This window comes from Penicillium riverlandense (genome assembly GCF_028828495.1).
Source record: "Penicillium riverlandense strain IBT 135883 chromosome Unknown utg000003l_segment0_segment0, whole genome shotgun sequence".
NCBI lineage: Eukaryota > Fungi > Ascomycota > Eurotiomycetes > Eurotiales > Aspergillaceae > Penicillium > Penicillium riverlandense.
In genome coordinates, this window is record NW_026643196.1 from 3,230,595 (window position 1) to 3,253,637 (window position 23,043).

At 46.4% G+C, this 23,043-nt stretch overlaps 5 protein-coding genes across 5 annotated transcripts; 2 read left to right on the plus strand and 3 right to left on the minus strand.

Moving 5' to 3' along the window:
* Positions 1–3,538: 3,538 nt before the first annotated feature.
* Positions 3,539–3,960, minus strand: N7474_004968 (uncharacterized protein; the record flags this gene model as incomplete). The annotated part of the gene is made up of 3 exons (XM_057196383.1): positions 3,539–3,695; positions 3,746–3,777; positions 3,841–3,960. 3 exons carry the CDS (start codon positions 3,958–3,960, stop codon positions 3,539–3,541), a joined length of 309 nt encoding a protein of 102 aa, XP_057053779.1.
* A 662-nt stretch (positions 3,961–4,622) lies between these two features.
* On the plus strand, positions 4,623–6,090 carry N7474_004969 (uncharacterized protein; the record flags this gene model as incomplete). Its single annotated transcript, XM_057196384.1, has 6 exons — positions 4,623–4,870; positions 4,921–5,035; positions 5,102–5,243; positions 5,294–5,595; positions 5,668–5,833; positions 5,903–6,090. The coding sequence occupies 6 exons, from the start codon at positions 4,623–4,625 to the stop codon at positions 6,088–6,090; spliced, it is 1,161 nt and encodes a 386-aa protein (XP_057053780.1).
* Positions 6,091–11,116: 5,026 nt separating this feature from the next.
* On the plus strand, positions 11,117–11,368 carry N7474_004970 (uncharacterized protein; the record flags this gene model as incomplete). The annotated part of the gene is made up of 1 exon (XM_057196385.1): positions 11,117–11,368. One exon carries the CDS (start codon positions 11,117–11,119, stop codon positions 11,366–11,368), a length of 252 nt encoding a protein of 83 aa, XP_057053781.1.
* A 3,233-nt stretch (positions 11,369–14,601) lies between these two features.
* Positions 14,602–16,458, minus strand: N7474_004971 (uncharacterized protein; the record flags this gene model as incomplete). The annotated part of the gene is made up of 1 exon (XM_057196386.1): positions 14,602–16,458. The coding sequence occupies one exon, from the start codon at positions 16,456–16,458 to the stop codon at positions 14,602–14,604; it is 1,857 nt and encodes a 618-aa protein (XP_057053782.1).
* Positions 16,459–18,491: 2,033 nt separating this feature from the next.
* Positions 18,492–19,298, minus strand: N7474_004972 (uncharacterized protein; the record flags this gene model as incomplete). The annotated part of the gene is made up of 2 exons (XM_057196387.1): positions 18,492–19,121; positions 19,167–19,298. 2 exons carry the CDS (start codon positions 19,296–19,298, stop codon positions 18,492–18,494), a joined length of 762 nt encoding a protein of 253 aa, XP_057053783.1.
* Positions 19,299–23,043: the final 3,745 nt, after the last annotated feature.

Consider the following 23,043-nt stretch of genomic DNA (forward strand, 5'->3'; position numbering starts at 1 on the left):
CGCTACATTGGATGATTCACATATAGATGCCGACTGCTACGCTTCCATCGACGGTCTTTTGAGAAGTCTCTAGGGATTATCTTGGCCCCCCGTATTTGATTTAAGCATGAGGAGCCGGGAATGAAAACCGTGGCCTTTGCGATCGTGACGATAAATGAACGCTACTGCATTGGTGAGATGGAATATTTCTAGTTTTGATAAGCCTTTCTATCCATGTATTTCACGAAGCCGATGAGGAACGCCGTACATATGACACTGAATATCTCGCCGCGGATTTCTCGATGCTATTAGCCATTCTGATCGGAGCTCTTGGTGTTTCTCGTCGTCTGCATACCTCGCCCTCGCCGTTCCCTCTTCGCTCATTGAGAGGGTCGGTAGCTATGCAATTATGCGTTCTCATCTCTTTTAGGGTATCTGAATCTGGCATCTTCAATCTGAAATTTCGTTCCTGGAGGTTGACTAGTTCCAGCCTGGTGTGAATCAGAATAATTGGTCAGGGACGAGTAGAATTGATGCACCATCTTTAGTTGGACGTTGGTCAAAACTGAAGAGATAGCTCAATTAGATTCCTCTGACCCAAGACAGCAGAAATGCGCTAAAGATCTAACACGAGAACGGATGAGGGGCCTTCGAAAAGGCTACAAGCAGGGGCCTCAGCCGCGTGGGCCACCTAGCTTAGCTGCATTTGGGGCCGCGATCGACATTCACAAATAAGGAACAAGTCAACTGTTTTGTTGACAGTTCAACTTTGCGGTGCCGTCATTCAGCTGAATCACAATCTGCGTTCTCCGTACATGTAACTTACAGGCTTCGTAATGATGTATTGAAAGAACATTACTCTGTAAGCTTAGCGAAACGAGCCCCTGTGCCTGCACTAACTGTATTCAGCATAGTGTGCTTCGACTAGGGGTATCAGAAACACTTTCTCTGTGTATACCATGGAAGCCAATTTCGAATCCGAGTGTACTTATTTAATTCGACACCAACAGATAATTGGCCTCCCTGTCCAGCAGAATTGGTACACTCTCCACTTAAGGGTACATGAAAGTCACTAAAAATTTGATTAACAGAGCTGTTGCGTCCCTACACCGAAAATCCAGACACTGGATGACGTATTATCAAAATATTAGCTACGTCCTGCATCTCCTAGTCTGTCTCGAAGCTGGCGTCGTCAGCGCTACCTGCGCTCTTTGAGTGTGAGCCCGAATATCATGGCACTCTAGTTATCTGGAGTAGGTCCCGCATAATAATGTTGCAATGCAGTACAGTACCTGTGTCATGAAATCTTTGACGTTGATGTAATCCAGACCAAGAGGGGGTATTTTAAAGTGGACAATATCAATCACATTCTGGCTTGGATGTATTTAATGTGTGTTTTACACTTTGCAGGGTCATGGATGCTTGATATTTCTCTTAAAGTGGTATGTTCGTGTCCTGGACACCCGGCTTTTTTTGATTCGTTGGGTTTGGCATCTTCGTTGTCCGTCCGGCCCTGAAGCCCATTATTTTTCACTTGAATGTCCTACACGGCCCTAAAGAGTAGAAGTGTCCCCTCGGCTAAACTTGCCATGCCTCACGCCTTTTCCCCGCCACCACAGCACCCTCCACCTTGCCGTATTTTGAGGCCCATACCGCGTCTGGACGGACCGTACCGTGCTGATCTTCCATCGGGTCCCATTACACAGATCCGCTACTCATCACATTTTCGATTCCGACACCAATCGTAAGGGCTTGGTAGCCGTTTCCTTTCCACGCGGAGGGTCTGTTTTTTTCTCCCAAATTTAGAAAGGCCAACTCATAGATCCTCATAAAGCTTGAAATCTTGATAACTACTCTCGCCGCCTGCTTATATTTGTCATGCAAATAAGGGTTTGTATTATGGGAACCCACCCAACCATTAAAACTGTTGGTTGATAAGTGATGCTTCGGTGTGCATATTATTGATGGGAGTTCATTGTGTGTGGTGTGTTGTGTGTTAGATACAGAGAGGCTGGTAGCCAGGTAAATATGTATGTATGCACGTGCTCCCATCCCCCGTGACTATCTCAGTGACCGGGATATTCAACAAAAACCGCCGGGGTGCGGCTTGTCTACGGCCAGTAGTCGGGTGGGTGCCGCCTGGGTGAATTTAGGGTGAGAAGTGGGTAAGCGTCGCGCGACCGAGGGTGAGAAGGATGAGCGTGCAATAAACAGGGTGAGAACAGGGTTGAGAAATCACCCTCGGTCGCGCGACAATCGCACGGGCCCTCTCGGCTGAACCTTGGCTCGTTATCTTTGGACTGCATTAACTCCCTTGAAACGTTCGGCTCCTTGGCATCTGCACACAGCCACCATGCGAGATAGAGGAGTGACCAAAGCAGAAAGTGCTCGACCTGCGGAAAAGTTGGCTGGCTGTGGGTGGCGGGTCGGACCATGCCGCACCGGTGCACTACCAGCCCCTGCTCGGGGAGATCTAAGTGTCAGAACAGATGGACATGCATCTAGTCTGGACAACAGGCTGGATATTTTTCAAACCGATCCCGCGCTTCCTACTTAGCCGCGTTTTTGGAATCGGTATCTCAACTGTGACTGAATTTGCTAGTGCTCCGTCGGAATCTTGGGTGCTCGACCTCCCAAAGGAGGACATCCCACTACACCACGAGAGTAAGCGAAGTCATGTGACAGGATAGCTAACTTAGTTAACCAACCAACCTACCTTGTCGCTGCAACCACTCTCTGGTCTGCTCTTGGCTATGTCTTCTCGAAGGACGCCGTGAAGATCTTGACCAGGGAGGACGTGCAAAAGCGAACTACTACAGGCAAATCGAGGCGAAATCTCTACGGTCATTTGTATTCTAGAGCGGTCTCAATTTGATCTGTGGAATAAAAATTGCATCCCCTTTTTTCGGTAGAATTGATAATATCGTGACCTGGATACGGGGGATTGATACGGGTTCTTATGTACCTGCTGAGCTGTCCGGAGAAGCAATACCATTATTGGTTACTTGGTGTGGTTCGGTGGGGTCGCATTTGTGCAAAAGAGGTGTTATCCAGGCTTTGATTGGGAGATACTGTTATCAGACCCAGTTACCTCTCTCTCCCCGGGATTTCTTTATAGAAAAAAAAATTGGCTACTTAATAGTGTGATAATCCCACACGAAGGCTCGGGAAGTCTATACCAAGGTCATGCGATCAGCTATGGCATATGGAGCCATGGCCTTCCACAAAGTAACAGAACTCGACAGCCAACCACAGGGCGTCACAAAGTCCTCCTTTCAGAAACAGACAAAGTGTCTCGGCACAGTAGCAGGCGCATACAAGGCAACGGCAACTATGGTCCTGAGGCAGAATCGTATTTCATGTGGCCGCAAGGCACCGATTCCTGTATGATAGCAAAGGCAGGACTGCATAGCCAACTGGATGGGTCAGTCAGCCACGGTGTATTATTGATAATAACAAAAGCGTCAGTTAAATAAACAAGGCACTCCCAACACCGGTGGCAACGAATCTGTCCATTGTTTGTTCACGCAGGTATCAGTGTCACTAGCTTGAGTGGGACCTAGCGCCGTTCTTCTCCTTTCTTGGTGGTGCCAGTTCCATCCTCATAGATATGACAGACTTTCCTCCCATCGACTCCGGAGATCTCTGCACTTATAACCCACTCCTTGTCATCAGTATTGAAGTGAGATTGATGAACAGGATTTCCGTCCCGGTACCTAACTTCCAAATTAACTAGAATTAAGTCGAAAGGCTTGCGTGCATATACCTAATATCAACGCGCTTTAATTTGCCGAGTTTCTGTTATTTAAAAGTCAGGACGACATCTAAATATTTTCTTCTTGTATATGTTAGTGGACATACGGATTCAGCTGCCCCTCCAGGTTTTGTGAAATTTTCCACTGCGCTTTGCCATTGTTCTGACAGCTTCTTCCTATCAAACCCGGTCCAGTGGAGGAGTGCACGAACAGAAGTACTGAACATTCGAGACATGTTGGATGGATATAATGAAGAGTTGGAGTTCCTGTTAGAAATGGAGGAAGTTGGACAGACCCTCAGATGTCTAGTTGATCCCACAGGGAATATGGATCAGTATTTATGTCGTGACATCCTTCTCTAAACCCTTCTTTTTAGCCATGAGCTGCAGGGGTTGATCAGGGCAGTGCCTGAAACGCTTTCTACTCTACCCCGTCCACTGAGGTCGCTCGTATTACCGCTCAACCATATCCATTGCCTGAGGAAAGAGCGGATGAAATAAAACACTCATAGCCAGAGAAAGCAAGTGCAGAGGTTATGTGCCAGTCATTGGGCTACGATAGGTCAAAATCACTGCCACCTCAAACACATTAAGCGCTCTCGCTTTCTTGTCATGACGTGGCAAAATTCAGCGTTTATTCTAGGCAAGATTATTGGCCAGGCCAAAGAGCTATTGTCAGGTATTGTTGGACTGATCCATCAGTAACAGTTGATCTTGCGCCCAGTTACTCTTTGCGAATGAGCGATCGGGTTTTTCTCAGATTGGGAATTCTTCGAAACTGGTTCCCATTAACTTACATAATCGTGGTTACTAATCAACCGCCGCATTCATTCGGAGCGACAACCCACGTCTGCGTATGACTCTCCACCAGCTTCAGCAATCGATAATCATGACTTCTCTTCTGAAATTAGCCAAGTCCATTATACGAAGAGCCCCCTCGCCTGCACGTTGTTTTCCAAAAAGTGGATTTGAAACAATCAATGCGTCTATAATCCTCGAAGAAGAAAGATTCGAACAGTTCAAGAAAGGGTGCTATTATCCTGTTAATATTGGTGACGTCTTGGGATCTAAATACCAAGTAATCGGCAAGCTTGGTTTCGGAGTCACTTCTACAGTATGGCTCGCTCGTGATCTTGAGTAGGTGACCTGTTGGTTCTTTCTGAATTTACATAATACTGAGTGATTAGGGGCCATCGATATGTCACATTGAAGGTGTATACACGCGATGAAACTGGCCAGGAGGAGTTCCAAATCTATAAACATCTGAGCCAGGGCAATCCGTCACACCCTGGCTTTGCGCACGTGAGAACAGCATTGGATGCATTTAGCATATCACGCCTTGGGAACTGCTACCACTGTCTGGTCCAGAGGCCTATGTGGGAGAGTTTCAGGGATCTTCTGTATCGAAATCCCGAGCATCGCTTTACTGAAGTTCTTCTGAAGGCCAGCCTTGTTCAGATCTTCCTTGCACTTGATTATATTCACACCCAATGCAAGCTCGTTCATACCGGTAAGACTCTCTTGGAGCTGTCCGAAAGGAGGTCACTAACAGATCTTTAGACATTAAGAGTGACAACATCCTCCAGGAAATAGAAGACCCGTCAATCCTAGATCGTTTTTGTGAAACCGAAATGGAACATCCTTCGCCACGAAAATTCGTCAATGATATGCCGGTATATGCTTCCCGACGTCTGGAATTGCCTAAAAGATTTGGCAAAGCGGTTCTCAGTGATTTTGGTTCAGCTGTAGGGGGTGATGAAAAGAGAAACCATGATGCTCAGCCCAACGTTTACAGATCTCCGGAAGTGATGTTGAAAACCGAGTGGAGCTATCCTATTGATATTTGGAATGTCGGAGTCATGGTCTGTACTGGTTTCCATTTGGCTCACGTGCCATGCGCCTTTCATATTCTCACTAATCACATTGTGTACTAGGTGTGGGATTTATTCGAGGGCAAACACATGTTCAATGGCAACGACCCAGATGGCAAGGGGTATTCCACCAGGGCACACCTTGCTGAAGTTATTGGGGTCTTAGGTCCCCCTCCATTGTCCCTGGTGAAGAGTGGAAGACGAAGTCATGAGTTTTTCACTGAAGATGGTGTGTTATTCCCTGCTAACAAAATCTATCCCAATTTGTGTGTTTGTGGCTTACAGAATTATCCAATAGGACACTGGAGAAATGAGATTGAAGTACCAGGAAACATTTCGTTGGAAAACTCGGAAGAATTCCTTAGCGGACGAAATAAAGAGATGTTCTTAAAGTTCATAAAGGGAATGCTTCAATGGCGACCAGAGGATAGAAAGACAGCCAAGGAACTACTGCAGGATCCGTGGCTCAATGACCACTCATTCTGATCGCTTTCATAATAAGAATGGATCCGCTTTAATATGTGGGGAAGACTCGTGAGAATACTCTGCTGAAACTCATTCAAAAATTCAATCGACAGAATGACAGTGATTTGTTCCCCTGTTCTAAGAGGGGGTCGGCTCCCATGTGTGCTGTTACTATGACGGTGGTGGGACGCCACTTGTTATGCTAAATATTTCGGTTAATCGTAGAAAGACGGATAGTGATTCTGCGATCTCTCTCTATCTGAGATAGTGTTGCTTTATTGCCGTAGCTTGTGTGGATGTATCGTCAAAGCATGTATTTCTTTGTCTATGGTCAGGACAAACTAGCAGCTAAAATCCTGTATTGGGAAATCCTCCGATTTTCGTGGCCAACAAGACCGCTGAGACACACCGCGACCTCGACAACAATTCCTGCATCGCGCTTGCAAAGGTAACATAGCCTTTCGTTTCCCACAATTCAAGCAATCACCCAGTAACGGAGCATCGAAATACGTATCGAGCATATCTTTCACAAAACCTGGGACTTGGGCAGCAATGGTGTCGTACTTGTCACGAATAGATCTATTTCGAAGAAGATCCTCGAGACTATCTCTAGATGAACGCAGAACTGATTCTCTGAGCTTTTTGTTTGGATGACCAACTAGGAAATAAACATCGGGTATAGATTCCAGAAATTCGAAAGGATCAAAGTGATTTTTGACTTTGTCCATATACCTGTCTGCGGCATTATCGCAAAGCTCGCTTATATCGTATTTATCGGCCAACGCAAATAGTTGCGCGTGTGTCTGAAGGGGTGAAATGGATACTTGTTCATTTTCGGGTCCGACAGTAACATCACGATAGTCTCCGATATAAAGAAAATCGAGCATTTTTTCAACGAATGCCTTCGAATCGTCAACCATCTCGTACGTAGCTGTTGTCGCTTCCTACCGAGATGTTAATACTTCAATAAACTATGCGCTAGTATGCGTCACCTTGAAATTGTCGGTACATGCGGCAAGGAATACCGAAGATTGCGAACATAAAATGAGCTTATGGACCTTGAACCTGGTACCATCACAAACGATGGTAAAGTCTGTGAAGCTCCCTAGTTCACGACACCTGCTCGACCATCAGCGCAGTAAAGAAAGCTCAGTCAGATTTGACGAACCACGTGATTTTGTCCACGATGTTTTGAAGCTGCGTCAGTGTTGCTGGTGACATCTTGAATTGAATTGTGAAGGCATTTGAGCAAGAACCACGAATTGACGGCATAGAAGGGTGGGGGTTACGTTGATATAGCTGTCGAGTTTCTCTGTACGCGCTCGATCGCAAAGCAGCGATAGGAATGTTTGGAATTTGCAGGACCCATCTTAGGCGTATTCAATCCAGGCAGCTACTTGCGCGTATTTGGTGGCAATATTGTTTACACGGACGGTATGAAGGGATGTGGATTTCAGTTGGGAATGCTCGGTCTCTCCTTCTTCTTCCACACTAGTTAACTGAACGCCTCATGGCCCAGGCACCAATTTCGATCTAATGTGACACTCCGAACATATTTTTACCTTCGAGCTCGCTTATGATGGATCCAGAAAATGACACAACTAGCACTGACAATACCCAGTGCCAATGTAATAAAAGACCTTGCAAAAAGACTCAATTTGATGCGACAGCCTGATCTTGTAGGTTCACAGAGCTCATCAGAAAGGCTGATATGATGGTTGAGGTCAATGTGAAGCACGTCCACACTTGCATATTGGGATGTTCAGCATTTGGCGATAATATGTTGGTATCTGAGACCATCAAGGCTTGGGAATGCTTGTGCAGCATACCGTCTTTAGACTTCTTCGCAATCAGAATCATCGTGTATCACGACCGCAGCCGGCACCGCTTGCGAGACAATAGTGACTATGTATCTCTTCGGTAATCTGTGGCATAAGTGGCAAATCGCGTTCAAAGTCAGCATCCCACTTCTGCACCTAGCATTCTCGGCAGCTCAGATTCATGGAAGCATTTTGTTTTGGAGAATGTATCGACGACAACAGAGCTTCGCAAAAGATAAGTCTGAAGAGGATGGAGAAAAAGCATTACAGCTGAACTGAGCCATTCATTGGGACATGCACCTGGGCCTTGGAACAAAAAACGTTTGGAGCATTACAAAAGAGATGACGATTGCTCATAGAAGCCTGTTGATGCATGCGCTTATTGGCGAGAGAAGCGGTTCTGTCCCCATATTTTGATGATCTTTCTTTGATAATTCTAGTCCCAGGGCGTTTTGTGTATCCCCCTGTCGACTCATCCAATTTCCCTGGCACCAGTATCTTCCACAGCCTGATTATTAAATCGTGGGAACGAGTAGAGCCGGATTCCTGGGAGCATTGAAGAGACTTCCTAATACATTGTAACAATCCGCAATTGTACCTTGTGCGCGGACACAATTTGTACATCTGTGCTCAGGATGAGAATTATCCCTGTCGTCCACGACCGCACCTTCTTGAAGACCCTCACAAATTTACAACGTCACGTCATTTTCACCAGTCTGGATTAGATTTGGAAATACGATGAATGGTTATCTTCTACATTTGGCGGAGATCCGATTAGTTCATTCCTAGTGTCATGACGCGCATTTCCGGAACGAACTAGAATACGACAACAGGGCGGTGTGAAAGCTACATTGCTCAGATGGTACTAAAATTGAGGCAAAGAGTGATTGGGATCCCAGGAACTTGATGCTGAAGAAAATAAAAATGGCCCTTAAGCAAAAGAATAAAACTGGGAAAATTGTTCTAGGTACAGAGCGGGAAAAGGGACTCCCCGCAACTGTGGAGCAGTCGTCTTGGACCAAAGTATGCCTGCTGCATCACAAGTAACAGACAGTGCATGAGCTTTCAGGTTTTTTTTTGGGGGGGGGGGGGGGGGGGGGTAGAGCCCGTAAAGTTACTGCTCTCGATATGAAGTTATCAGATAAAAATTTAAAGACAGAATATCTCCAATAATTGAGACATGCATCAGGAACAGGAACTCGATAATAAATCAACCACGCAAGTTACCTGTGGAGAGTGACTGTCATAATTGGTACTGGGAAGAACTGGTCATGTCCCTCCAGTCCCGTACTTCAATTAAGCTTTTCTACTGTCTCTATTTTCCTATTTTATAATTAATACGAACAGTCTATCCATAACCTTTGAATTATGCTCATTTAGGTTATTGCTTGTGGATTACCAAAGTACTCAATCATTCTTAGAGTATTACTTCCGAACGACATCTATTCCCTAGTGCAACAGTCTCATGGGAGTGACTGCCATACCAACCCAGATTCCGTGCAAAAATTCCAATAATATACCACCAAAACGACAACAACGAGCCAAACTTCGACTAAAAGATCCTATCAGCAGCGCATCCTGAGGACTATCAGTGCAAACCCACCTTTTTTCCTTTTCAAAAGAATATTGAGCCACTTGTCATGAGAACGGCATACACCCAGTACTGGGAGGTCTCACTTAGGCGGCTGCTGTGGTGCACCTGGCTTCTTCACAGCAGTTGTATCGTAGGCTCCGCGTCCCTCGTCAGCTGAAGATTTGCTTTAGTGCAAAGAACATAGGATAGATCTGGACAAGGGAAGTACTCACATAATGGATACTTATGCCCAGTCATGTCGGCAAATCCGATAAGTAGCACAAAATGAAATGCAGTGATGGGTATGGTCAGTCGGAGGGAAACAATGAGAACAACGGAGGGGATCGAACTGAGTGCGCTTTCGGCCCTTTTATAATAACTTCCAAGGAATGGTAATGCTAGCACTATTATTTAATACAGCCTTTTTTCTTTCGAGATGATCCGAAATAGTACCGTATTGGATCTCAGGTCTAGAACATAGATTGGAAGTCTCTTCTTCACAGTATTGACAGTGCGAATGTCTGATTTCAGAATTTTCAAAGACGCTAGTGTGCAAAACCCTAGTCTAGGTACGTAGCTCTTGGTGGATCCTAATCCTGTCTACCGCACGGATAGCAGTAGGTATGCGTAGCGTGCAGGGATAAGGCCATGGCTTGCTGCGCCATGTTCACTTTGTCTGGACATTGGGAAACGTGATCGGCACAGGCACCTGTATAGTATGGGCCCTAGCATTTTGTTCGGCTAGCAGTTCCCATGGCTGCAAGGGCCGTCTCAGGCTTACGGATGACTTGGCCTAGTCCTCCCAACTACACGACCTCCTAGGACCCAGGTTCTAATTTATGACGCTAAGTGCCCGGGTACCTTTGGAAGTAATCGACATCCGTGGGAGCCAATGAAATATTTCCATTACTGATCCAAAAGCAATGCCTTACGCTTATTATGCAGCCATATCTATCAAAATTGTAATGCGCTGAGATCTTGTTAATTTCTTTCTTTCCTAACTTTTTATCTGTCCCGATCCTTCCCTCTCCTTAGTTCTATTATTGTTCACCTCAAGGCTGGCACGAAAAAGGGAATCTGAAAAAAAAAACAGTACAATCCGGATGGAGGACCTGTCGTCCCTAGACACCACGGCCCTGCCCTCCGACAACTTGGGCCAACAGGAGAATATTTCTATCTGACTACCTCCAGCCATTCCTGCTCCCAACAGCTGGACTACCTGCTTGAGTCTACCTCTAGTTTTCGCCTTCTCCGACCAAACTTCTGCCAGCTGAAACAGATTTCCAACATGGTGTCTACGTCTGATATGCTCCCATGGATGCCCTAAATGAGTCCATAGCGCCGCAGACTGTCACGCCTGCGCAGGCTTTCCCCTTCGCAGCAATAGCTACTATTCCATTCTCATGCCTTGAGTTCCCGCCGGAAATCGCCACCTCCAAGATGCAAACTTCTTCGATCCCAATGCACCCCTTTTGAAATCCCCCTGGCACCGATACCCCCTCTAGTCTGTTATCCAAGGCAAGAACACCGCCAGGTCTTCAGCGGGAAGCCCAGCACGCCGCCTGCTGATTCCAATTTGAGCCAGGAAAACGTGTAATCTATTGTCAAACAGTCGTGGTTCAAGTGCAAGACACCCGAGTTCAATAGGTCCTTCATGCGTCAAGAACACCTAAAGCGCCACATGAAGAGCCACTCCAAGGAAAATCGATATGCCTGCTGGGTGCCTGGGTGCAACCGCGCTTTCTCGCGTTGCGACAACCTCAACGCCCACTACACAAAGACCCACAGCAAACCGGGAGATCGCAACCGTTACGTTTCTAGCCTGGATAAGACGGGCCCAGACTACAACCCTGACTTCCGCGGTCAGCTGACGTCTGACGGACGACCGCTATATCAACAAGCTTGAGAAGTCCTCAGCTGCCAACAGCATAAGTTGATGAGGCCTGTGTGAGCTGGTCATCCTAAAGGTGTTCGAAAAGCAAGAGAATTTAAAAGTCGCCTGAATATTGTCATTATAGACGACAGATTTCAGTGTCATAAGTCTTAGTTTAGCAAAGAGAAGCTATTCTGACTTGATGCCAACCTTGACTGAACAAGTGAGCAGGTTGCGAAGCCGCTCAACAACTGCTGTCCTGCAGTTGTGCTCGGGTTTCCCAATGGCAAACTCCCCGCTTGCATCTTTGTTTCCAGGATCAGCGCTCCTAGCGAGAAGAGCATTAACTACATCTAATTTATCTAGTTCAATAGCCTCCGAAGAGGGATTCCAATCCCTTTTGGGATTTTTTTATTTGGTACGAAGAGAGATTGTTCTCAAACATAAATTAGTTGATTGCCAGATTCTAGTCGAGAATGAAACGTAAGGCCTGAAGATACTCGGCACTCTGCCTTCGTACAGCGTAATGCAGCAGCAGCCCGTATTTGGCACATCCGCCATCTTTTTTCTTTTTTTTAAAAAAGGCTTTATAATGGCGAGGGATACTCCATAGTGTGTAATTGAACGAGCGGTGATACCAAGGGTACAATGGGCGTTTGGATCTACGCTATGTAGCTATTTGCAGAGCTCTTCATCTTGAAATGACATCTAAGGATACTTAACTACGGCTCTGGTAGATAAACAGACATCATCTTACATGAGTGGTGAAGGAGTGGTCCAATTGGCTCATTTGTGTTGTAGCCACTGGCCAGACTATAGGCACAGGGAATTGATAATCTGTCGGACAAAGGGAAGATTGGAAGCGACAGTTGACATCGACATTATTTACTAGCAAGGCTACAATGCCGTTTTTCCGCCTCTCCAGTCGCTGCATTATTCCACATTTTTGGCTCTGGGTGTCCAATATCAGATTGTCGATAAGCCCTTGCAAACCTTTTTAACGTGAATGTCGCGGTTTCCGGGTCTAGAAAACGATTTCTGGCAATAAGGGCACTGTGCCTGGCGCTTTCGACCTGACTTCTCACGCTGATGTCTCAACAAATTGCTGAATGTGGAAAACTCCCGACCGTTGCATTCGTGTTCCCAACATTGAGGTTTCGCGGGCGGGTTGACAACCATTGCATTCGTGAGCAGCGGATCCGGCTGAAATACGCCCAAGGGCAAGTGTAGGCTGCTGGAAGCATAGCCACCTGGAAGACCTCAATTTCCATTCCACAAAAATACATAGAGAATACTCACCAGAGGTATGCGATTGAAACATCATACATTGATGTGTGAGCTCACACCCAATACTGCTGCTTTCTTGAGGGCACGAGACCTCGGAAGTCGTAGGTACCTGCCACGGAATTCCATGAAAGAGGATCTCAGCTCTCTTTTCCGTCATCAATATACTGTTTCCATGGCCCTGTTAGCACGGAGGATGTCTGTGCATCGGCATGGGCTTACCTCTGATGAAGCAGTCCATCCTCTGTATTGTGCATGTTTAAATCTCCAGAACAGCGCAAATTAGCTTGTTTCCCCAACTGTTCTGGAGTCCACGTGTCATGTGTGTTCATAGTTAATGGAATGCAACTCGACGTCGAGCACAAGCTGTGACAATCGGTCTCGATGGCAAATGTCCCCAGTGGATTGTTCAGCAGGGAGACAATGGAAAAAGCGAAACTGTGGGTGGAATCAGGCAAGACAAGGAAGAATTTCGCTCGGGGTACTGTAGAAAATTACGGCGAAAAAAGGTAGACTTTTTATCTCTGTCTTATTTCTGAGTTCGAACGGACCAGCAGCCGTCAGTGGTTGATGGGGACGATGCTAGACTAGGAAATCCTTTGCGGATCTCAATCATCCCTACTGCGAGGGTAAGAACAGCTGTAGCAAGGGTGCAGGGATGCAGGTGGTGGCTTGCTGCGCCATTTGGCAAACGAAGCCGTGATCTGACTAGAACCATGATTGCTTTGTCCGTACATTTGCATTGGGGGAATGTGATCGGCGCGGAAACTTGCAGGGGTCGGACCCGTCTTTTCATTGGTGTCTAGCAGCAGGTCCCAGAAGCCACAGGGGCCGTCCTAAATCCACGGATGCCTGGCCAGACCATGTCTATATGACCTCCTAGGATCCAGGTGCGGTTTATGCCAGGTGCCATTGTATTCTTGACAGTACGCATCCGGGTAATGTAATGAGACTAATCCAAGCCCAGCGAGCTAAGGGTTCAGCCTCTGATCCAAAGGAGCATTATTGTGTCGCTCAAGTTTGTGTTGCTTCCTTTCCCTAAATCTTTCTCCGTCTACTCCATCCTATCCATCTACTTTCCTCGCACTGCCCAACAACTTTTTGTTGCTTCCGAACAAGAAAGGATTTGTGACATTGCGTAAGTAAAGTAAATATCATACACGCGCTTCATGCTTTCTTGCTGATTCTCAAGAAGGGCAAGAAATCCAACATGAACTGCCAATGCAACCAGTCGCTTCTACAAGAGGCCAGCTCAAAAGAATCTACAACTGGTCCTTTCAGATCCACTCCACTGTTGACAGGAAAAAATGTTGCTGAAAGATTTGGAAACGGATCAGAAGATTATATTTCTTTATTTTTACGATGGATAACCCGGTCCAATCAACACAAAATTGATCGTGAGGAAAGTGTCATCATTGCTGTTGTGCAGACAGAATCCAGTGGGATTTGTCTTTCGAAAACTATTATGCGGCATGTATATTATGGAGGTGAAGCTACTGGGGAATCTCAGGGCATGGTACACAATGTCCATCGCCACTCAGAGATATGATGGGGCAGCCAAAGTCGTGCGATCGAGAACAGAGATAAGACTGCTTGACTTGTGAACCATTTAACTTGGCTTTGAGTGGAATAAAATTGTCACTGGGTAAATACACGGTCTTGGTACAAAGTTACGAATTTGATCATAAGGTGGACTAGTAGAAGGGATACAAGGATTTGCTCTCGTGCTACGATTCAACTTCGTGAGTTCACTATGCAGATACTAAAGTGTGTACGGCGGGCAGCCCTGAATTAATGCTAGCCTCAATAGAGAGGCTGGCGCCCCTGTGCTATATGTATTTCTGAAAATATGATTCTCATCATGTTTCGGCTAAGTGCGGATGAATATGGCGGACAGAATTTTGGATAGACAGGACAAACCACCAAAATATTGCGTATCTGTGTAATAGCAATTGCTGAGATCGGACACTGTAGATTGCTGGTTATCGCAACCAATAGCTATGATCAATACCAAGGTAAAAAGCCGATTCCTCTCGAATGATGCAAGCAGAAGACCGTGGGGTTTGAACGGGAAATATTGGCGTCGGGATGACAGGCTCCTCCAAGCTCCTCAAAGAGGACAGGTTCGAGAAATGAATCGTCGGATCAAAGCTGATAAGGACCAGGGCAAAATGACTAGGGGGCAGTTCCCGACATGGGAGAGTGTAGAGGAGTGACCGTTCGTCAGAGACGGCACGAATAGGCATAGCGCTCGGTTCTGGACGCAGCAGATGGCGTAGAAAGTGTTGACGCGTAGATGAAGCGTCATCCGGAGGCCACATATGCACACCGCGGGAGACAAAACGCTCTTCGGAACCGTCAACGAACCGACCTTTCGCATCCATCTGTGTAGGGCGAAATAGCAACCCGTTCGGCCCTTCAGCCTTTTCCTCGTCGATCGGGCATTTGCGATTCCGCGCAACTGTCCGCAGTAGTAGGCGGTCTCGGTCAATTACAAGATCGACAAAGGTCGCTGCGCCGAGGTGATAGCTTCTGTGTTTGGTGTGAGCTCGTATAAATTCCTTTCTCTGTCTCGGACCATCCTCCCGCTCAAACTCGGAGTGGTAAAATCGTGGTAATCGCTTACTCAGATGCTGCGCAGTGGGCTCGTGAGTAGAAATACCAACCTCCGGCACATAATCCGTATGTGGAGGGCATATTCCTGCAAGAGTTTCTTCTGGTGTGGGTAGCGGTTGTGTATACAACGTACGATGGTTCTCGCTGTTATTACCATAGAGCCATTCGCGACGGCACTCGAGAATGACAGGCCGTCCGAACGTTTCGTCGATTTGTATGGAGAGGTCCGTCCATATCTCAGTCAAAGGCCCTTCACGGTGCTCACGGCGCCAGAGTCGACCACTTCTTTGGAGTTCCTGGCGCGGTGCAAAGCAAAACCAACGATAGAAAGAATTGTTGTCGTCGTCCTCTATTGAGATTGCATAGAGATGTTCCTGGTACATCTCGAAGTATAATGTCTCGCCGATATCGCAACTAGTAACTCCATCCAGGGAAAACACAACTTCTTCCTGTGTCATAAGATCCTGGCCGCACACGGACCACATACCACCCACATTGTTGGTTGGGAATGTAAAGGTGCCGTACCAGAGGTAGGACCGGCTATGCCGGACGAAAAGTTTTTCGGTGCCTTGTGCGATTGCCAAAAGCTTTAGTTGCCCTTGTTGAATCGCGTCGGGATGCTCTAAATAGGTTCCCAATAGTATCCCCATACGTTCTAGCCAAAAGACCAAAAATCCATCATCATAGTGGGCGAGCTTCCATAATGATGATGGGTCGTCTATGTCGCTTAAGTGGCCACCGAATTCAAACGCTTCGTCTGATATAAGGTTTTTCAGGTTTATCACACGTTCGTGACAGTCACGGGCATGCAAATCAAGCAGCCGGACCTCATTTTCGATTCGGTAACACAAGAAGCCGTTGTGATAAAGGAAATCTGCCGCATAGGCTAAGACAGTAACCGAATAGGGGGCTGCGGTTGCAATTGCTTCGTGGACGTCAAACCGGTGATTGATAGCATTGTAGTATCCAGCCTGGGAGGCCATGGCAATTTGGCCCTCTTTGCTATAGAACAAGTCATTCTGGATTGTTGTCAGCTTTATTCGGTCGGCTTCGTTTTGCCTGCCTACTTCAATAATTTTGCGCGCAATGACGTCGTTTTTCATCCTTTCATGGATAATTTTGTTAGTGCGACTAAGGTGGATAAAGTCACGGTTGTCAAGCAATATGGTGATCTGATAGAAAACGTCGAAAGGAATAGACATCAGTCTCCATCCAGCAGACATGTTGATGGACGCGGTGGAATTTCTGAGGAAGAAAACAGGACTGGCACAAACTAAGTGTGAGCAGTATTGGGTCCAGGGCCTCATTTTAAAAAAAAAAAAAAAAAAAAAAAAAAAAAAAAACCGCGCCGTATCCAGTCAGGAAGCAACTTGTCCAGTCTGATTAGCCGTCATAGCTCCAAGTTGTGCCTCTGCCTTTGAGATACTGCTGGTTGAATGGCATCCCCCTAAAAAGGGCTTGAGCCCGAGCGTCAATAGCGTCGTCGCTCCCAGAGCCGAAAGAGCTCTTGCAGATCACGTATGCACCTAGTGCTTAGACGAGTCCCGGAACCAAGGAGTTGAACTTTAGCCGTATCCATAACTGTACTGTAATGAAACTAATTCCAGTCCAGGAGAGCCAATTAGAGGGGTTATGAAATCGCAGACACATCTGTTGTGAGATGGTGAAGAAAAAGGCAAAAATCGGTGCTGCGCTTTTCAATTGCTTTTAGCATCTATGATACCAAATCATGCGGCCTGGTCCTTTGTACTGTTATTGTCTCTCTCCAAGTCAGCTTGAGCTTCGATATTTAGCACCCACATTTGTTCACCCTCTATCCATACTCGTTATTGGGCCTAGCCAAGACTGAGAACTCTTTGTGGGCCCACAAGCATCGCTACTTTCAAGTAGAAACAGTGCGCAGGGACACAGAAAATGCGTTGCTGCGTTTTAAGGCAAACAAAACCGTACTTATTTCTTTGTCCGTGCGTTGAAGGAATTTGATAGGCACAGAAACTTGCAAGAATACCACCATTTTCCAGTGCTAGCAGCAGATCCCAGGAAGGGGCCAGTAAGCACCCGTTCGAGGTCATGCGTGGTCACCTCAGCACATACAAACTCCTGGGATCCAGGTATTCATCAATGAACTGTTTCTACAAATTTGTACTGGTAAAACCCTAGACTAGGTACGTAGCTCTCGGTGGATTCTAATCTTGTCTACCCCAAGGATAGCAGTAGGTATGCGTAGAGTGCAGGGATAAGGCCATGGATTGCTGCGCCATGTTCACTTTTGTCTCAACATTTGGGAAATATGATTGACATAGTGACTTGAATGGTCCTTTTTTTTAACTGGCAGCTAGTCGTCCCCATGGCTGCAAGAGCTGTCTCAGGTTTACGGATGATTCGACCTGGTCCTCCCAACTACACGACCTCCTAGGACCCGAATGCTAATTTATGGAAGGTAGATGCTTTGGTATCCCTTGGCAGTAACCGACATCCATGGAGGCAATTAAATGCTCCCGGTACCGATACAAATGGAGAGTTTTTCGTTTATTGTGCAGCCATATCCACCCGAATTGTGATGAGCTAACATCGTGTTCATGTCCTTAACTTTTTTTTTATTTTTCCAGTACCTTGCCGCTCCTTCCTTGTTGAGTTATTGCTCAATTCCAGCCCAGCACAAAAAGGGAAAAACCGAGAAGTATACGTCGAATTCTTTTCAAACCGAAATATCATCTAATCCACAACGAAAGCTCTGTTCTTGCCTTTCAACCACTTATAGGTATGAAGAGTTTGCTCTGCAAGAGAGCACGTGTCGGCTGTCCTACAGCAGAGCCTCACAGTGAACGCAATTGCTCTTGGATGGCGCTAGGTTTCCCTTTTGTCAACCCTTTCCCCCTGATTCCTACTGGCTGTTACAGCAGGCCTCCCTGGACACCGCCAGGTCAGTATGAGACTAGTAACCACCACAGCCTATCTGAGAAAAGATGCACGCCCGCAATACCACCGCGACGTACGATCTGAATGGAATACCTGTATTCTTTTTACAGTATCTTGGCTTGGCAAGAGTGTGATGCTTAAAAGTGAGAGCTGAAGATCTGTGAGGAGATTGCTCCCCAATATCTCCTGCCTCGTTTTCCTCGCCAGCCCCTTGTTTCCTGAGAGGTTTCAAATTCCATTTAGACAATCTTTTCTAATATTTGACCTCGCAGGTTATTCTAATTATGCTCCTTTCAGATAGCAACAGAATCCGGCTCCTTGTTCTCGGCTTTGTTCATCAACTACCACGGACCGCTTGGCCCAGCCCGTTCAAAGGTCCTCTTGTCGTCACTGTCATTACAGGAGGTGTTCGAGGACGATCTGGGTCTCTAATATACCTAAACCTCCACATAAGATAGTCCGCATTGCGCCGGTTGACACTGCCTTCCCAAGGCCGAAGTTTATCAGGGAACGAGACTTCCTCGAGATCAACAATCACCACTTCTCCGTTTTTGCAGAACAAGAAATTGCCCAGATTCGGATCTCCATACTCGACTCCATTCTCATGTAGAATCTTGAGAGCCTTTTCAAGTTGACTTTCCGCCGTTTGCTCGTCGACATCGGTCTCGGCGAGTTTACGCAGGGAAACCCCATCGACTACCGAAAGAATAAGCGCCGGACGCCCATTGAAAGAACCTTGACCCAAAAGAGTTGGAATCAAGGTCCCTTGAAGCGCTTTTAATCTCTCGTAGGCAAGAGTCTCATTCCGGAACTCATCGTCCCCATCTTCCTTTTTCTGCTTCACAATGACTTTTTCAGGAAGACCAAGCCTAGGTTGGTCAAGTTCCAAGCGGCATACTGTTGGGCGTTCCTTATGTAGCGTCTGGACCGAACGAACGACGACGGACTTGTCTTCGAGATAGACTATCTAATCATTTGTGAGCTTAGCCTAGTCTTCCGCGAAATATCTTACCTGCGAATGGGACGGTATCTGAAGCATAGAATCCATGGCCTGAAAGGCAAAGAGCACACTGGAAGGAAGGTAATTAACTAAGGTCAAAGGAAGGAATGGCCTTTTGAAGGGGTCGAGAGCGCGGGCCTCCATCTTTTGATTACTAATTCGCATGTTATTGGAGTCAACCCTCACCAAATAAATCCAAGGCATAAGCAGTCAATAATAACTCTGACTGTCGGGACATATCCTTCTGTCAGTACAAGGTAGCGGTAACTTACCGCTAGCGACTGATAGATCACATTTCTGTATACGTAACATCGCGCTAAGCTACGGCTCCGGCGTATGGGATTCAGGGGTAATTTGAATGTGACCGGAGGAGACATCTATCATACATGAATCAAATCGATTTTTGCTTTAGGAGCATGAACACTGTTCACTTCACTGTGTACACGGTACCTAGCTGGTGATACCAACACTGACCTTCACTCTATTTTGTGTCCAATACAGTCCACCATGTATTTTCCTTGGAGTTGCGCATTGCGGCAATACAAACAGGTCCCCACTATAAGAGCAGTGATACTCGCCCCCAAGGCATCGAACTCGCACGGCGTGTTCTAGGTTTTACATTACGGGGTCTCTATGGGGCATCTTACAGCAGTGTTAAGTAGGTGTACCAAATTAGTTTACCTCCTAGTCAGGTGGTTTGTCTGTACCGACTTGTAAAAAAGTAGAAATAACGTGGTACCTAAGAACTGTAAATCAAACCGATTGAACGCGAAACATTAGATAGGAACGGAAAGTGAAGGGTCCCTCATAGGACGGCTCTCTCATCTAGCTGCTGGCAATCTCGGCTCCTGAATGGATGATGTGTCTGGCCGACTCAATTGAAACAGTTTAAGGTATCATCAACCATCATCTGTCCATTTGTCCATACCCAAAAACCCCCTGGCTTCTGGCTGCCATTGCGCCGCTGGACTGGTCTGTGGACAAATACACGCGTGTACCCTTGAGGAGCAGAGCATGGGCGGTTATGATGATCGAACCAATTCGGCCTCCCTGACCACCATTCGTATCCCCGCCTAGACCTACCTAACTGTAGCTCTTTTTGTGCCCGTATCAGCATACCTGATCGATCCTCTGTCTGGTCTAATGTTGTACATAGGCGAACCCATCCCCGCCAGGCTAGTCTGTACAGCGCGTATTGCATAGTGCATTGGTTATTTATCATATTCGGATCTCGAGGAATGACACAGCAATCAATGGGACAGCGTCGGCTTTTAATTTCCTCGCGACTCCTAGCTTGGAATTGCACAATGACTAGGCTTCGCGAGTCGAAAACGAAGGCTTGGGGGCAGTTGTATTCGTAAGCGTACCTTTACTCGGTCAGAAATGAATAAATCAACGAAAAATTGAATAAAACGATACCCTCTGACCTCCTTTTGGAGTCTCGATGTAACCTGACCGGCTTCCTCCAAACCCCACTCTCTTCCTTTGATGCTAAATGGCCTTTTCATCTCTCCTATCATAGCGGCGAGTTCAAGTTCCCGCCCTGAATGGCGCATTGTCATTTGGTAATCAACCATGAAAGTGGAAGATATCGACCCCGTTGGCCCACGCTGAGAGTATGGCCACAGTAAGGGAGCACCAGGCCATAAGTGCTGCCCTCCACTAGTGATGGCATCAGAGCCAGAGAAGGCTTTCGCGAGACATGGAACGATAAGGAGGTTGAAGTCCCGTGTAACATCGGCCTCATTACCAATCTCATGCTTGAAGTCATTCCACATGTAGGCGGGAGTCTGAAAGCCGATATAATCGGCGCTTGAAGGAGCATCCACCCCATTCAGGGGCCCCAGAAATTGGTCGATTGCATCGACGGTTGGAGGATAAGTCGTAACATGCGACTCTGAAAAGTCATGATAACTTCTTGTCCATGGTTTGGTACTGGTCGTGAGTTCACTATCAACGACAAGGGGCGGACGACTGGGCGTTCGCATAAGGTCAAAAACTGTAGCCGACATATTCAAAAATGTATAGGTTGAAAACTAGACGTAAAAGTGATGTTGATGTATTGCAGATTATTGGGAAGGGCGAGATTTTTATATCTTTGTAGAAAGCAAATCGCTATTTCGGCTCCACGAATTATCAATGAAAACATGTTACTAGCCGCCAGGGCTGTTGCCAGACAAAGAGTCTAGTCACAGTACTGTGAATACAAATTTGGCAAAAGACCCCTGGGTTTCATGCTAGTCCTGGTAGTGATCTATCATTGGCAAGAGAGTGTCCGAGCTAGGGAATGGCTGCTGATGTGGTGCGGCTTTCCATGCGACAGTGTTATGCGCGGTTATTAGTACAATACAAGCACCCATTAAAACAGATTATGAATGGGGTTTCTGACTCTCCTTCCATTCTCTTCCCACTCTCTTCCCAGAACGCTTTTTTATACGTCGGGACAGATGCATCAAGCTCCCAGCCGAGTTTTTGGACTTGGCGCTACCATTCTATGGGCATATTAGTTTGCAGTTCTTGCGTACATATTTTGGCTGTCATGGTTTTTCGCCATATGTATACGCGGGGATGGCAGTCAGGATGGTAGTAATGATGGTAGTAGGGATGGCAGTAGGGATGGCAGTTAGGATGGTAGTAGTGATTATTGTAGTAATAGATTTCGGTATTGTCAGATGAATCAGTGTTTGGAAGTTGACGGGGGTTGGAAGCGGGGATAATACAGTGGCACCGCAAAAGTCTGTGACCACCCCCCTCTGACCGCCCCTTTCTGCCACCTATATTCTGCCGTACTAAAATCTCCAAAATAATCATATTAAACTCATACTTAGTATACCACCCACTAGAAATCAGTAATAGCCTATACGCGACACGGCATACACTCTAAGAGATTCCCTTGATCGTGCCACTATTCGCGACGCGTTCTAGTAATTCAATCTAGGAAGCGGTGTAGGCGGTGAAGAGGCCGGTCAGAGGGGGTGGTCACAGAATTTTGCGGTGCCACTGTACAAGCAAAATATGTACAGTAGCCACTGTTCGTATCATGTATCAACCATGCCATACGCCAAGATCCTGCTATTCCCCACCCATAGCCCCTAGACAAACTGATTAAATAATGTCAAAACATGAAAAATTACCGTTAAGAGCTGAAATAGAGTGGCACTTTTTGGCCTAGCGGTATATTTTGCGCCCTCGATTTTGGTTGTCAAATAATCTGACTGTCAAGCATTAACTAACACATGAATCGAAGTAACTACTTAGATAGCTTCATAATTGGCCATTTCGTGAATTCCAATTCGGCATCATTGGGTGCATCCGATACTAGTGTATACCAGAATTGTCACTTCCGACATTATTATTAACATTATTATTATTATTATTATCTATTCCTCAGGCTTTTCACGACATTAGGTCGTACGCAGCCCTCTAGCTAGTGCGAACTGCTCCGTTGAATATGTACATTTGGTGTTTTCATCACTACGCGATTTTCTGTAATGCAGTTATCATTCCCTTTCAGCCTTCAACGACCAACCGTTGCGTCTCCATAGCGAACGCGATGACAGCTCTGACGATCTTGATATCGGGTTTCCATGCTCTCCCATTAGGCTCGCTTGCCCGTCTATATTATGTCGGTATAGCCCAAATCTAGTGATTCTTAGTAACAAATGTGAACAGCTATACCATCGAATCTATGATACTCAAAGATAGCGACGTATATTAAGTGGTGCCTCTGAGTTTTACCATATGCATTCTGAGATGTTGAAATCTAAACTTTGTCGTCCTTGGAGGTTGGCATTAAAAGAATAAGCACGAATGTTCACAGGAGAAACACTTATTTGCTTGTGCAAGAGTGAAAGAGCTTAAAGGATCTTTAGGGTCAATTGGCTACCAG